The 15,478-nt window shown below is 32.5% G+C and overlaps 3 protein-coding genes and 1 long non-coding RNA gene across 6 annotated transcripts; 2 read left to right on the top strand and 2 right to left on the bottom strand.

Annotated features, from left to right (window-relative positions):
- The first annotated feature begins 8 nt into the window (after window positions 1–8).
- On the top strand, window positions 9–3,549 carry LOC107362473 (uncharacterized). Of its 2 annotated transcripts, none has more exons than XR_001568676.3 (3): window positions 9–541; window positions 1,654–1,871; window positions 2,446–3,549. It is a non-coding gene; the product is annotated as an uncharacterized LOC107362473 (long non-coding RNA). The 2 variants fall into 2 exon arrangements; XR_003082304.2 differs by lacking the exon at window positions 9–541 and adding an exon at window positions 758–1,336.
- Window positions 3,550–5,443: 1,894 nt separating this feature from the next.
- LOC107362259 (putative peptidoglycan muropeptide transporter SLC46) lies at window positions 5,444–7,716 on the bottom strand. Its single transcript, XM_015929285.3, has 3 exons — window positions 7,018–7,716; window positions 6,745–6,897; window positions 5,444–6,641 (listed from the first exon to the last, which is right to left on the bottom strand). Exons 1-3 carry the CDS (start codon window positions 7,427–7,429, stop codon window positions 5,671–5,673), a joined length of 1,536 nt encoding a protein of 511 aa, XP_015784771.1. The 5' UTR covers window positions 7,430–7,716; the 3' UTR covers window positions 5,444–5,670.
- Window positions 7,717–7,868: 152 nt separating this feature from the next.
- Window positions 7,869–10,663, bottom strand: gzl (godzilla E3 ubiquitin protein ligase). 2 transcript variants are annotated; one of them, XM_015929886.3, is made up of 4 exons: window positions 9,961–10,663; window positions 9,561–9,663; window positions 9,318–9,398; window positions 7,869–8,982 (listed from the first exon to the last, which is right to left on the bottom strand). In XM_015929886.3, exons 1-4 carry the CDS (start codon window positions 10,636–10,638, stop codon window positions 8,411–8,413), a joined length of 1,434 nt encoding a protein of 477 aa, XP_015785372.1. In that variant the 5' UTR covers window positions 10,639–10,663; the 3' UTR covers window positions 7,869–8,410. The 2 variants fall into 2 exon arrangements, with proteins under 2 accessions (XP_015785372.1, XP_015785373.1); XM_015929887.3 differs by having other exon boundaries at window positions 9,561–9,654.
- A 524-nt stretch (window positions 10,664–11,187) lies between these two features.
- Window positions 11,188–15,220, top strand: LOC107362177 (potassium voltage-gated channel protein Shaker-like). The gene is made up of 3 exons (XM_089265942.1): window positions 11,188–11,237; window positions 12,657–12,884; window positions 14,838–15,220. The coding sequence occupies exons 1-3, from the start codon at window positions 11,188–11,190 to the stop codon at window positions 15,214–15,216; spliced, it is 657 nt and encodes a 218-aa protein (XP_089122068.1). The 3' UTR covers window positions 15,217–15,220.
- Window positions 15,221–15,478: the final 258 nt, after the last annotated feature.

Here is a 15,478-nt window from a genome sequence, read left to right as displayed (position 1 = left end):
ACCGAAGCCAGCTACAGGTTACAGGTCATGGTGAAAAGGCAGAGACGGAGAGCGAAATGGCCTTTTGAGAGAAAGAGAGTGCGGTGATGAGAGGGAGTCTCATTTATAAAGAAGGAACCAAAGAATTGCTTTTATTTTCCTTTCTTTTTCCTTCCTTTTCTTTCCCACCTTCTCTCTCATCCTTGTCTCTCCTTTACTCCTTCAGATCATTAGATTGCTTTCTCTTTTGGCTCTTTCATGTATTATTGTTGTTTTTTTGTTTTTCTTTCTACCTTTTTGTTGCCTGTCTATTTTACCTTTCTTTTTTGACCTTAAAAAGAATGGTAAAGGTAAAAAGGGACCAAACATAATCACCTGCCTTAGACACATAAAAGGTGTCAGCCTCTTCATCTTCATCATCCTCATCTTTATCTTCCACTTTTCTATGGTTCAACTTGATGGTCAATTGATCAGGTTTTTTTTTTAATTTGGACTTTCATATAACCGTTGATGAAACGTTTTTGCTCCATCGAAGGCGCTAACTGGTCAAAATGTTTCAAAGGTAAATAGAGATTTGTCCTCTACATAAATGGTAACCTTTTACCTTATTTCTTATTCCCTTTCTTTATCATATCTTTTTTCCTCCCCCTTCTCTCTATCTCTTTCTTTCTTTTTTTTCTTTCCATTCTTCTTTTCACAACATGTTTTGGGTCAACCTGAAGTAGATTTTCTAGTATCAAAAAAGTGTATTTAGAAGATGGTGAAAAGAAGAAAAGGAGAAGGCCTTCAGTTAGGCCTTTCAATTTTGTATTTCATTTCGTTATTATCTTCTCTCTTTTTTTGGTAGCTTCAAACAACTTCTTCTGGCCCTTCATGCATAACCTTCTTGTTTTTTTGTTACTTTTTCACTCCCTTCTTCATCTTCTCAATCTTCTTCACCATCATCATCACCATCATCATCCTCTCCTCCTCCGCCTCATCATACTTTCCTCTCTCTTTTGAATTAATCTTTGGTTCTTGTCTCATTTAGCTTCATCTTACAATCTTCTCTTCTCTCTCTCCGCACATTTTCTTTATGTATTTCTGAGTTTCTCAATCTGATTCTTTCTTTATTAACTGAAAGAATGTTGATTTACATTTTTGTACCGTCAACAACTGTCATCAATGTGATCTTATCTTGTCCTTTTTTGATCAACATCGTTCTAAATTCACTCATTCATTAATTAATTAATTCATTCATTCATCGTTTACTTTTACTCGGCCCACAACAATAAATTGAATCTTAATAAATTATTGTTTGCCATTCAAATTAATAGGTGAACAAACATATAGCTCTTTCTACCGAACAACTTTAAAGGTGAACAATTATCGAATTACAATAGTAATTCATTTTTTACCACCATTTCAATCATTCTTCCCTTCGTTAACTATTCTCACAATCATTATCAACACTACTTTTTTCTCCACTTGTTCAATTGCTATAATTTTTAATCTACTTTTTTCAGTGTCACTGGTATTCACAATTTAAACACTTTGACCAAATTCACTTCACTAATCATAATAAACAATCATCAAACAAACAAGCAAACACAACAAAAAAGAGCTTTAAATTGTAATTTATATTTCCATTAATACTAATGCAGTTTTATTTCCATCTTAATGTTTTCTTCGCAGGATAAACAACTGGAAACTTGAAGATATTTCGTTCCATGGACCTTTATCTTTCCAAATTTTTGTTGACTCTTAATCTTGGTGAGAGAGCGAAGTATTAAAAGAAACTGGAAAAATGTATAATTTATAACATCTTCGTCATCATCATCATCATAATCATCTTACAAGAAAGGAAAAAAATGTTGACACTGAAAGTGATGTAAAAATCCAGGTAAATCAAGGTAATGACAATATGGTTTAGTTGTAATACAATTAAGTCCAACAGTTAAATATTTCAGGTCAACCTTTTTGCTTGAATAAACAGTTAGTTAGTCCTTTATTCATGTTAATGCAATACCAAATCAAAGTAAAGTCACAAAAACATGCAACAATGGTTAAACCAAATTCTGGTTCTTTTTATCAAAGAGCAAAGAGAGAAAGAAGCTGAGAGTGAAAGAAATAAAAAAAATCAAAAGAGACCCAAAAATTCCAATACCTTTTTATAATAATACCGAGAGCTTTTAAAAGTCTCTTCTTTCCACTTTTACCTTCTTTTATTCCTTAACTATTTGATATAATGATAGCAACAATAACCAGAAAAAAAATATAATAATAAGCGAAGAAAGTCAGGTTTACAAATCCAATGCCTTTACCTTGCTAAACAACCCAAACAACAACGTAAAGCAAATCATAAAACCGAATTTGGTTGAACACAAAAAAGCAGCTCCACTATTCATAAACTTTTTGCTTCTCTAATTATTATCATTATTTATTCTTATTATTCTTATTCTTATATGTATCATAATAATTTACCAGTTTTTTTAGGCAGCGATCAAGGCCATATTAACCGTAGCAAAGGAGCGAAGCAAAACTGGTTGAAAAATAAAAAAGAAAGGACAAACCAAATGGATGTAAAGAAACCAAGGAATAAGGCTAAGCCCATGAATGCGTAAAGAAAGATACAACGAAATGTATTCTACACCTCCAATCCACCATAGATATTTAACTACAATGAGGACAGCGATGATGACAATGATGATGATAGTTAAACGGGCAAACTAAGATGGCTGGGTCGTATTTGAATGTCTATGAGAGCCTGTTGGATATGGACCAGGACTGATGTACAGTTCGTTGGTCCATTGATTAAGCCAGATGAAGGAGAGGTTTAACTCCTTTTCTCATCCATCCATCCATCTTATCTTCTGCTTCTCCTGTTTCTCTTTTCCTAACTCTCTTTTTTTCTGGTTTAGGTCAGGTCAGGTCAAAGTGAAAAAAGAGTCGAAAGCAGAAAAAAAAGGAGAGTGAAATAAGTCAATATTTACACTTATATTTCGCATTCTGTTCTCGCTCTTTCTTTTCTCCAAGCAGCAAATTGAGCAACACTTTTTGTTTAATCATTTGCAGAAATCAAAATGTGAATAATGGCAATAACAATTTAACTTGTGGATGATACTTGTCACCTTGCATCAATCTTTCTAAATCACAATTAACTCAGTTGACTTTAATTTTTTTATGCTGCTGCTACTCATTTTCAGTTGACTTTTAATTTTGAGACGTAGATTTAGATTATAAACAACAACGTCTTCGGTCTAATAATTTATTTTTTTTCTCTCTCTCTCTCCACTCTTCTTCAGTCTCTTCTTGATGTTCCTTCACAAGTCACAGACCTTTGATTATGAATTGATTGTGAGTTGATTGTTGAGCTGTTGTTAACTGCATTTCCCATTAGATCATTGAGAAATCACTGGACCGGATAAGGGTAGAAACTAAACCCTGTTACGTTTTTTTCATTTCTTTCTCCATAAAACTTCTTTTTTCTTTGCTTCTTTACCCATTTTCATTTTCTTGTCTTTCCCTTGCCCACTGAATGCCAAGCACTGCCCTTTGCTACTAAATACATATTACTGTGATTACTTATTATGATTATGATGATGATTATTTCACATTGACCATCGGCTTTCTCAACTGGCTACAAGATACAAAACAAACTGCCCTTAGCTGTAAAGCTTGTAAAAAAACAACATGGATTCCTTTCCTTTCTTCTCTTTCTTTTTCTTCTTTTTCAATGGAGTTTTTGGAGTTCAATATTTTGAGGCAACGAATCCAATGGCGAAGAGGTTTCTTGTTTCGCATTTTTTGTTAACAAATCTTATGGTTATCAGAAAGAAATGTTAACAATAATAATCATTATAATGATGATTATGATTTGAGTAATAAGATTAAACCAGCTAAGGAATTAGGCTAAGGTTTTTATATTTTTTACTTTAAGTTATTCCTAAGCCAGATTAAAAAATCTTGCTCTTAAACTGCTTTTTTTATTAGCATTTTTTGCTTGCAACCAATTGATCTAGATGATGAACAATACTAACACTGGCAACAGCCATTGCAATTTCAAGTTAAACTGTGACTGCGGCGTTAATTTTGAAATGCTAATTTCAGTCAGTTTGGGTTAATTATATACATTTGGACAAAGGCAATAAAAGCAATTATTTTCGCTTTCTCTCTGGGTTGCAACCAGAAAAGGGATAAACATTTTCTGGTAAATAAAAAATGTCTTCAAATGTCTCTAAAAAGAGCTTTAAGGCTTCTCAGAATGCAGCATTATTTGGTAAAATTAATTTTAATTATACACAAATTGAGGCCAAATGTTATTGATCATAAATTTTGGTAAAATCATCGGATAAAATTTGGCTCTGCAAGAAAAAACTGCTTAAGTCTCATGGATAGTTCATTATCATTCACCTCTATTATTAACATTTCTGTTATTTTAAACTCATTGGGAGATTGATTTTTTTTCTGCAGTGGAGTTTATACAACAACGCACCAGAAGAACAGCAAAAAAGTCTCTTTTCAAATGCCAGTGAAATCTATATGTTATGGGAACGAGAATGAAAATGATGATGAGGATGATAATGGTAATGATGGGGCTGCAATAAATTGTTAAAGCTGTAAAGATGATGATGAGTCTTCCTCAGATTTCTTGTTGAACCAAAAAGCTTAGCTTAAAGCTTGTTAAAGTTGAATAGATGAGGCCATTTTATCGATTTTATGAGTATGGGGAAAAAGGAGAAGTCATCTTCTTTGACAATCTTTCCTTTCATTTACCAGAATTTAAAAGAACACACAGAGGACGATGAGGATGAGGATGATCCTGATGATCTTGATGAAGATGATGGTTTTGTTAGTGGTGGTGGTGGAAGTGATGGCGATGGTGATGAACAAAAAAACATGAATTTCAATGCAAAGATGTTGATGCTTTGAGCATAGCATTTGAAAAAGATTAGGTTACATATCATCTGTTTACCAGAAGAAAAAACCAGAGAAACCAAACCAATGATACCAGATTTTGCACTTATGATTAACTCACTTCAATATTTACTTTAATAGTTGTAATTGCACATTGAATATAATAAATTTAACAAAAGATTAATTAATATCGCCATCATGTTTACCATTATAATTTACTTTCAGGTTAATTGAAGGAAAATGAAGGTTAAAAGTGCCTTTAATGTGAAACATTGTGTGGCTTTGAAAATTGTTTCATTTTCATTCGTTTTTCTCCAATTATTGCCATCTTGAAAGCAAATTGTAATCACGCTTAAATTTTGTTGCACTATTAACCAATTTATATAATTTGCACTATTTAATTTATCAACAAAAGTTTCAAAGTAATCCTCTTATTGTTCAAACTCGAATTCGAGTGTTTTTTATTCCCGTCCAAGACAACCTTTTTTGCTCATTGATGATGTATTTTCTTGCTGAAAAATGTTTTTGTATTAAACAAATAGCTTAATTACTTAAAATACTATTTAAATTATTTTTAAATTCAATTCTTTTTATTGATTAACAATTTCAATAATAATCCGGTTTAAACAGCGCGCGTTTTTATCATTCAAACCGCAAGCTGCTTCTGATTGTATTTGATCTTACATTTGTACCTAGTGATGTGATTTAATAAAATATTGTCAACAATGATAAATGTTTCCAAATGTTTCCTTTAAATATGTTTGTTGAAAGGTGAAATTCGGAGCTAAGAATGGATTAACATGATGATTTTTCTCGGGTTGTAAGTTCAATTTTGTTTTCTTGATTTTCGTTTTTCTTTTCAGCAATCAAAACTAAATCCCATTTCTGCTTTTTTATGTTGAGCAAAATAGCATTAGCTAAAGGAATGGTGAATAATAAACCAGTAATTATGTACACAAGACCAGGATTGTAGCCCAATGTTGCTGAAAATACTTTGGTGTAAAACAATGATGAAATTGTTGGAACGAATCCTCCAATAGCTGATGAAAAGGCGTAAACTTGCCCGATCTCATCTGCATGGATCATACGTGAAATAATTGATCGATCGGCAACAAATAAAACACCAGCGAAACAACCAAATATGACAAAGATGAATGCTATTGGACTATTGATGAAGCCTCTGGAGAGGAAAGTTGCCATCATTGAAACTATACCAATTGTGGCCAATGAACTATCATGAAGCTTCATTTTATGAATAAATAATGGAGGACCAATGAATGCACCAAAAGCAGGGAAAATAATGAAAGCAGAACCGTAATTTCCAATTTGTTTAGCACTCCAATGATATACTTTTTGATTAAACTGGTATCCTATGTATTGTTCACCGGAATAACAAATGTTTGCTATAAATCCACTCAATATTGTTGAAATCAAATACCAATGAGCATTATTTGGTCTTCTTTTGAAAACTGTGCGACTTGAATAAAGGATATTATCTGGTTTAATTACATCATAAATTATTTGTTTCACTGTTTTCTTCTTGTTTTCATTATTTTCAGAACTTGAAGCATCACCATTTGGTTGAGATTCATTTGTTTTAACCTCATCGTCAACAGCGTCATACAGCAACAACATAACCCAAACAGCCGCAATAACCGCTAATACAGATGAAATGATATAAACTCCAATGTAGTTACGATTCTGATTTGGAAACCATGGTTTAGACTCAAGCATACCTCCTCCCAAAAGACTTGCAATAGGCATTGCTGTAAATAAAAATTTCGAGTATAATAACATTATTAAGCATCTAAGCATCAAGCATTTACAATTCAAATTATGAGTTTTGATTGAAAAGATATTGTAACTTACTAGCAAATAAGCAAAGTTCGATTATTGTAAACCTAACAGCTCGAAATTTGGCTGGTGTCTTTCTTGTTGCATAAGTAAAGGTTCCTATCGTAATAATTATTCCGCTTCCAGTGAAAGCTGTTACCAAATTTGTCCACAATAATGCGTCAGCGCCTAAAAGATAAACATTTAGTGTCAAATGGTAATATTAATAGTATATTTATGATCTAATTGCAAGTTTATCTATGGCCAATCAAGCTCGTGGACAAATTTCTTGAAACATCCTTTACTTACCCATTTCAAAATGTAGACATTGATGTATAATCATGATGTTTTGACAGACGATTGCTAAAGATGCCACACCAGAAAGATAACGAAGATGACCAGGATATTTATCCATCCAATAACCCAAAATGAGTGATAAAATAATCGCTGGTATTGTTGTCATTAGAGTAACATGCATTTTAAGTGTTGTAGTGTCTGCCAATACATCATTCCTAACTGTATCAAATTCAGGTCCAGCAGATTCCAAATTTAAACAGACACTTTCATTGATTGAATATTTGTTGATACAATATTTATCCTGCATCAGTTGGTTCAGAGCAATTCCAGGTAGTGAAGTACTCAGAGTGGCCAAAAAGTAAAAAACATCTATCCGTAAAAGTTTAACGATTTCCCAAACCTCTTTGGAAGTAATTTTGGCCATTTTGATCACTTAATTGGAATCGACTTTCAAAAAGTTTGACACTTCTAAAACAATGTTGAATATATCGCTGGAAACAATTTGTTACAAAAAATAAACTGATTTAAATTGAAAAATTGGCTAAACTTCGCTATTTATGTGCCGTTCTTTCAACAATTAAAAGATTACAGGTATCATTTCGTAAACGCATTGTTCGTGATCAAAATAAAAACAATCTTCAGATTATTAGATAAGGTTCTCGGTACTTTTGAACTTCCAAAACAATATTATCAAGCATTGATACACTAAAAGACGCCTTCTTTAATCACCTCAATATGACTAGACATTGTATAATATTAGGTCATCCGGAAATGTTTTACCCTTGCGTTGAAGATGCCATTTTTGAAGGACAAACTTGGCGTTATCTGTTTCATCGACCTTAGAAAGATCACAACTGTTATCATTGATGAGGATGAAGAATTTATTTATAAGTTCGGACAATGATGTGTACTTCATGATTAAATAGGTTTAGCATTATTTTTCTTGTGATTTAGCTCTCTAGTAAGATGAAATAGTTTGTGTGATAATAACAACAATGTGGTTTACATTACATGATATAATTTTGCTTTAGGAGAGAAAAAAAATTTAATATAAAAATTTTTACAACAATGATGAGAGATTAACATTTCATTGAATGACTATACAGAGGTGAGAGCAATTCTTTCAAAAGGCAGAGAATTCACAATCAACTCTTTTTTTTGTTAAAATAAACAATTCATGGAAAATGAAAAAAATAAAGAAAACAATGGATGGGCCAATGACTGTCGGAGTAGAAAAATGGTGAGCTTAGCTTTCATCTCCTGATTTCTTGGATTGGTGTGATTGAACATTTTTTTTCTCCTTGATTTAGTTCTCTAAGTGTTGAGATTTTTACAATATTACAAATTTTAAAATGTATCAACATCATCACCTGGTAGCTAATATTTGCTTTGTTGTATATCTTTTTCAAACAATAATATCATGATTGGTTGTTGAACGATTTGTATTAGTAGACTGTGTTATTGTATTTCGCACACTCGATGAGGCTCCATTACTTAAACCATTAGTTTCACTCAAGGTGTTACTAGTGTTACCATTATTATTAATTTGACTGACAGTCTGGCGATTTCTAGAAGGACGATTGGCATTATTTGTGGTGCTTCCCGATACAGGTTCGGAATCGATAGCACAGTTAACAGAATGTTCAGGAGCCAATGTGATGGGTGTGATATCAGCCTCCACACTGGTAAGTATAGATGAGTTACGATTTGATGGGTTAACTTGGGTACTACGATCAATATAACGAAACCTAGACAATGACGATCTGTGACCAGTTAGTCTATGTGTAGAGGTGGATGCTTCTGAATTGGAATTATTGATTAGAGGTGTTCTTTCATTGGCACTGTCTTCATTTCCTTCCGCCTCCCTTTCTGAGTCGCTATCCTCGCTCATTCCAGGTAATACTACTTTACCCTTACAAACAGGACAAACTTTTCGGTTTTTAGTTAACCATGGGTCGATACATTTCATGTGGTATGCTAGAAAACAGAAAAACAATAATTAGTGACTTATTGATAAGATTATTAGTGAAGGAACAAACAAACTTGTAAATTAAAAAGATAACTTAGAGAACGTTTTAGTCACTAAGCAACTTATTTTTGCTAAAATTTCTTGCGTTAAAACTGTTGCATTATCTAATCTGAAAATGATTGTTGTGTTTACATCTTTATGTAACACTCAGTACTGGCCAAATTTGAATATTTATTTTGTTTAATCTTCAAGAGTCATTTAGATGAATGAAATACGCTCTAAATTATCATCTCGTTTTTGCCAGTTTCAACTAGATTTTCAGCTGCAACCACTTGGCACTTACAATGTCCACAAGGCAGGACTCGCAATTTTTCTCCTTCAATGTATTCATCCAGGCAAATTGCACAAGTGTCAAACTGCTCTCCTGTAAATATAAAATAACAAGATAAAAGGAAATATTAATGCAAATTCAAAAGTAGTGAAGTTGAATAGAGATCTCAATCGTGCCTGGTCTTTTTGGAAGATGAACAGAAAAATCTTCGCAAAAGGGCCTTTGATCGAAACAGAAATTAGAAATGTTGATTACCTTTGCGATATTTTGCTGTTGGGATTTGCTTGAGATATTTTTTCTTTAATCGATGTTTATTTCCTCTGCGATGGTTACGTATGCACCTAATAATCTGCAAAACCTAGGAAGATATAGTAAAAGTATGGCCTTTTATATTAGGAGATCGATCAAAATCAAGGAGTTAAGGCTTTAGACATTAAGTGTAGTACACTTAAGATGCAACAGAACATGCAATGGTAACACTAAAACAAATAAGACAAATATGTTTGACATAAAATAGAAAAGAACATGCCAAAGCAGGAATAACTCGATGATAAAGAAGACGATGACTTTGGTAGGTACAGGACAAAATAATTGTTAAAAAAGGAGTCAGAGTTAAAGGGGAAGCCACAAAAAGAGTTGAGCCTGAAAAATTTACCATGAAACAGAACATCACACTTATACAGAGGCCGATTATGATGACAAATGGCATAAGATACGTATTTATATCAAATGGCAGGTTGGAAGTAATGAAGACATGATAATCTTTGTCGTAAGTGTAATCATTAATCAGTAAAGATCCATCGGCATTGGAAATCAACAGTGCTTGTATAGGGTAAGTGGAACCAATAGGTGAAATGAACAATGGGTCAACATAATCGTAGAAACCATTGTAACTGTTATTGTGGTCAGGATTGACAGCTAGTGATGTTAAATTCAATTTCCTTACAGGATCACGTACCACAATGATAACACCATCAAATCCAGCTTGTAATGCATAACTCATCTTCTGGCGAATGTTACAAGGGTACTGGTATATTAATACAAACCATTTCATAGTGTCATTAAAATTCTTTGGAGGACCAGCAATTGGTTCACAGGCATATTCAGGTTGTGCCAGAACCAGACGGGCATTGATACCTTCCAAAGGCACAGGCTTACCATAACTCATTTCAAAGTCATTTAAGACTTCTATAGTTACATTTTGGCTGTTCCTCACTTCAATTTCACCTTTAACGATCCATAGGTTAAGAGAAAAAAATAAAACGATTAAAAGACGGTTGAAATGGATGGTTAATGGAATTGACCAGTGTGTGATGAAAAAACGAAGGCTCATGATTCGTGCTATCCACAGTAAACAAAGCGTAATAACAGTTCACTCAATAGAGTGATTAAACTCAACTTAAAAAGCTGAGTGTAGAGGGCAGTTGATGCGAAATGATCAGATCAAGCAATTGATAATTAAATAAATAACATTAACAATAAAAGTCAACCCTAGAGATAATTAAATTACTAATAATTTTGTATATTTATCCATTTTCACCAGGTAGAGTTGAGTAACTTGATTATAGTAACTCAACTTGCTGTGCATTCAGTTTATTCTTGCTATTTTACGAGCAAAATAGTTTTTCACTGTTATCTTTACAGCTAATGTTTCGCTCGATAGTAATTTAATAAAAAATGTTTTAATTTTCTGATTATTCCTCGTGACTAAATGATTTAGCATATTTTGTATGATTCCTAAGTATATTTGAAAATTGGATTTAAAGCTACTTGTCTTAAAACTAAGCTTTATTTAATAAATCTAAATATTTACATCTGATTTTGTTTACTTTTTGATGTTGATAATTTTCTGACCACGTTATTCTTGCATGATTTACTGGAAATGTTTGATGAAATTGGTTTTATACCCAGTATTTTAAGCAAAAGTCAATGGTAATCAATATGACTCATGATTAACCAGATAGAAGCGCTTCAGGATGTATAAACAAATAAACAATGAGGGCATAGTTAAGATTTTTTTGGAGTTTTCAACCAATGACCTTAGGTATTCTTTGGCTAATTCTGTATTGAGTGTATAAGCTTGAAATTATGTAAATAGGTCGATAGGATAAAAAGTGAAATATTATTTAAAGATTAAAAAACACACTTCATTAGCTACTAATTATGGTATCTTCAAATCTCAGACCACCATAAAAACTTGAAAACACAATTGACAAAGATTGACAAAAAGGGCAAAAACGGGTAAAAATCAATTTCTTTGGGATCCGGACTCTGTTGGTTTGTAGGGACATAAAACCTGAGTCCATTTGTGCGATTTAAAAAGGCCTCTGAACGACAGTTCTTGAGAAAATTGGGTTTGAAGTTGAAAATTGTAAAGCTTTTTGTACAATTATGGAAGCAGATTTTTCAATGTAACTCATAGTACTCATGTAAATTTTGATAGGCAACCAGAAAATATACTTATTTTGTTAAATAAAACTTTTCTTTTTCGGTAAAAGAGATAAGTTCGATTTTCAGTTGAACCGATAACTTTCAGTGACCGTAAGGTTTAGAGTAAACTTATCATTATTCCATAACAATTGTTTCTTCACATCATGCATTGAATAATTTTATCAATTTATCACTAGTTTTCTTGATTTAGGGCATTGGCCTTAAAACTTTGAGCCTCAATATTTCGGGATTGGTATCATCTGCAATGCCCGTTCTTGAGCCAGCATTAGATTCCATTGGCTAAAATGGCTAAAATCACGATATTGATCCGAATTTCAATCAAACTTTTGTATATCTTCTAAATCGCTTCAAAATTACTGCTGCGTATGAGGATAACTTGGACTTTTTTCGCAATTTACTATGTTGGGATGTTTCATAATAATCCTGGATTAAACATGAGAAACTCAAGCTTAATGGCATTATTAATGATGCTAAAAATTAACAGTATCACAATAAACTTTGCTGAAATGGTTTGTTTAAAATACGATGTCTATTGGAGTTAAAACAATGGATCGATCTCTGAATTGAAATAGACTAAAGCGTCAAAAAGAAACTCTTGTTAAAAATTAACCGAAGCTCGCAAGCCAAGAGTCTTTTGTATCAAGCGAGTTTGATTTTCTCGTTAATAGCAGTTTCGAAGATAATCAGTGTTAATTTAGTTATCCATTAGTCATGAATAACTTTGAATTAAGGCTCAAAATTGGACGCTTATGATGAGCATTCGATAGTTTATTATGGTACATTAACTTTATTACGCTGCTACTTTAAAGCGTATGAGAATAACTTATTATTTTCCTTCAACTATTAATCCTAATTAAAGGATGATCTTAGTTGATTGTGTCTTTCATTTCATTGTTTCAGGTCATTTCCAAGGGTAACAACTACTGAGATCGAGGCTAGAGAACGCATTGAGTCAACTTCGGCTGTCAATTTGAATGTCCAATATGAACGCTTTGTGCCTTTAAATCATAATCATCATCTCTGTGAACGGGTTACAATCAATGTGAGTGGTTCTCGCTTCGAAACACAATTAAGGACATTGTGTACCTTTCCAAATACTCTGCTAGGGGATCCAAGACGAAGAATAAGGTCAGTTAAGCTTATTATTAATAGATTTTAGTAATCAGGAAAAGGTTTTCTTGTGAATAGTTAAGAGTCCAGACTAGCTCAATAGAAAGGCTAATCAATCAAAATCATGTCAAGATGCTTCTGAAATCATCGATTATTAATTTAGTTCAGAACTAACAACAATCAGATTGATTTGAAACTTTAAGTCTCCAAAAACATAAAACACAGTCTTCAACAGCTTCAAATCATTTCATTTAGAAGAACCCAAAACAACCAGAAAACTAAACAATTAGCCAAGAAGATTGAAAGATGTTTTGCTGAAAAGAGACAGTTAACACAACTGTCGAATCGATGAATAATTGTAAGCACATTAAAATTGAGTCCATTAATGGGTTTAAAAAGTTTCTTCGATCAACAGTTTTCGAGAAAATCGAGTCCAAAGTTGAAACTTCGATCGCGTTTTATTCCATTATGGTAATAGATTTTTTCATAAAACTTCATTTTACTGATGCCAATTTTGATGATTAATCAGCTAACGTACTTATTTCGAGATACAAAACTTTCCGTTGTCTATAAAACAGATAAGTTCGATTTTGATTAAAACGTGTCGCATTTCGTGATTGTAACAGTTAGAGACCTGAAACTTATGAATTGTCGATAAAATTTGATGGCACACATCAAGTATCTAACGATTTTTCAAACTTATCGATATTTTTCTTGATTTTGGACGTTGACCCAAGAACTTTAGTCCTCAATATTTCGAGAACGGTAGCACCTACAGCCATCATTCTTTGACCAAATATTAGACTTTATTATGGGCTATAACTTGATATGATTGAATACCCAATGGAATCTGAGTTAATTTAATAAATAAGGAATATCTTTTTATCATCTAAGATTTGGGTTTACTTTTATAAACAAAGTTTCAAATATGATAACATAAGTAATAAAATGCTATAACTTATTTGGTTTGATCATGAATAATTTAATATTTCAATATATCAGAGTCCATAATAATAGCTAATATTTGGTCATAGAATGATGGCTGTAGGTGCTACCGTTCTCGAAATATTGAGTACTAAAGTTCTTGGGTCAACGTCCAAAATCAAGAGAAATATCGATAAGTTTGAAAAATCGTTAGATACTTGATGTGTGCCATCAAATTTTATCGACAATTCATAAGTTTCAGGTCTCTAACTGTTACAATCACGAAATGCGACACGTTTTAATCAAAATCGAACTTATCTGTTTTATAGACAACGGAAAGTTTTGTATCTCGAAATAAGTACGTTAGCTGATTAATCATCAAAATTGGCATCAGTAAAATGAAGTTTTATGAAAAAATCTACTACCATAATGGAATAAAACGCGATCGAAGTTTCAACTTTGGACTCGATTTTCTCGAAAACTGTTGATCGAAGAAACTTTTTAAAACCACTGATGGACTCAGTTTATGCCCTTACAAAGCCTTCAAGTCTCAAATCTAAACTCGAAAGTCGAAGTTTTCAGCAATACCACTTAACATTAGTTAGTTGAAAATCATCGGTTTCATTAGATTTACAATGCATTTAAGCTAAGCATTAGTTTTAAGTAATGAAATCCTTCACAATAAGAGTCAGTTTTCAGTTAATTTTGTAGTATCCTCATCTCGCTCATATTTAGTTCTCATAAACATAGAACAATAGGAAACTGCGATCTTAAAGGTACTCTTATTTCTTGTTAAATGTCGAATGGAAGAAAGAAATAGTGGAAGAAATGTTTGTTTTGCTACTTCTACAGTATTAGGGCTAATAAAGATCGGTGTGATTGAATGCTAGCCCTAAAATGAATTGGTTTTTGACATCTAATTTAACTTCTAAAAAAATCCTAAACTAAAAATCCTAATTTCAATCAAACTTTTGTTAATCTTCTAAATTGCTAAATTAAATTGCCAGCTTTTCAAATAATATTAATGGTTTATTATTTTTATATTAGATATTTCGACCCTCGTCGGAATGAATATTTTTTTGACCGATGTCGCATAGCTTTTGAACCAATACTTTATTACTATCAATCTAATGGTAAATTGAGGAGACCAATGAATGTACCTTTGGACATTTTCCTGGAAGAGATTCGCTTCTATCAATTGGGTTCTTTGGCAATTGACAAGTTTAAAGCTGAGGAAGGTTTTGCTCCTCGAAGTAAAGAAGCGCCTTTACCTAAAGGTGATTTTCAGCGAAAACTGTGGCTTCTCTTTGAACATCCAGAGTCATCGCAAGGAGCTCGAGTTGTGGCAATTATTTCGGTTATTGTAATTATTGCTTCCATTGTAATCTTTTGCCTTGAATCGACACAAATGGACAAAAACGGGTAACAATCAATTTCCTTCAGATTTAGACTCAGTTGGCGTGTGGGGACATAAAAACTGAGTCCATTTGTGCTATTTAAAAATTTCTCTGATGAACGGTTTACTAAAGAGCTGAAACTTATTTGTCCATGATAATTGTTACTTTACATCATCGATTGAATAATTTTAGTAATTTAACAACAGTTCTCATTTATGGTACTAAAAATATTTACAAACGCATAGTAAGTTTCAGCTCTTTAACTCTTTCGATCACAGAAGAAGGTCGGTT

Source organism: Tetranychus urticae, chromosome 1 (assembly GCF_039701765.1).
Source record: "Tetranychus urticae isolate SD_2017Ah chromosome 1, NJAU_TeUrti_SD_1.0, whole genome shotgun sequence".
NCBI lineage: Eukaryota > Metazoa > Arthropoda > Arachnida > Trombidiformes > Tetranychidae > Tetranychus > Tetranychus urticae.
The sequence above is the reverse complement of the archived record's forward strand: the minus strand, read 5'-3'. Positions and strand labels throughout refer to the sequence as shown.

Excerpts from the sequence above, each read along its gene's own strand:
- LOC107362259 (XM_015929285.3), bottom strand. The coding sequence starts at position 7,429 with ATGGCCAAAATTACTTCCAAAGAGGTTTGGGAAATCGTTAAACTTTTA. Across the intron at positions 6,898-7,017 it reads ATGTCTACATTTTGAAATGG|GCGCTGACGCATTATTGTGG; the intron begins GTAAGTAAAGGA and ends TTTATCTTTTAG. Across the intron at positions 6,642-6,744 it reads CGAACTTTGCTTATTTGCTA|CAATGCCTATTGCAAGTCTT; the intron begins GTAAGTTACAAT and ends TTTTATTTACAG.
- gzl (XM_015929886.3), bottom strand. The coding sequence starts at position 10,638 with ATGAGCCTTCGTTTTTTCATCACACACTGGTCAATTCCATTAACCATC. Across the intron at positions 9,664-9,960 it reads GTGTGATGTTCTGTTTCATG|GTTTTGCAGATTATTAGGTG; the intron begins GTAAATTTTTCA and ends ATATCTTCCTAG. Across the intron at positions 8,983-9,317 it reads AGTCCTGCCTTGTGGACATT|CATACCACATGAAATGTATC; the intron begins GTAAGTGCCAAG and ends TCTGTTTTCTAG.
- LOC107362177 (XM_089265942.1), top strand. The coding sequence starts at position 11,188 with ATGTTTGATGAAATTGGTTTTATACCCAGTATTTTAAGCAAAAGTCAA. Across the intron at positions 11,238-12,656 it reads ATTTTAAGCAAAAGTCAATG|GTCATTTCCAAGGGTAACAA; the intron begins GTAATCAATATG and ends TCATTGTTTCAG. Across the intron at positions 12,885-14,837 it reads GATCCAAGACGAAGAATAAG|ATATTTCGACCCTCGTCGGA; the intron begins GTCAGTTAAGCT and ends TTTTTATATTAG.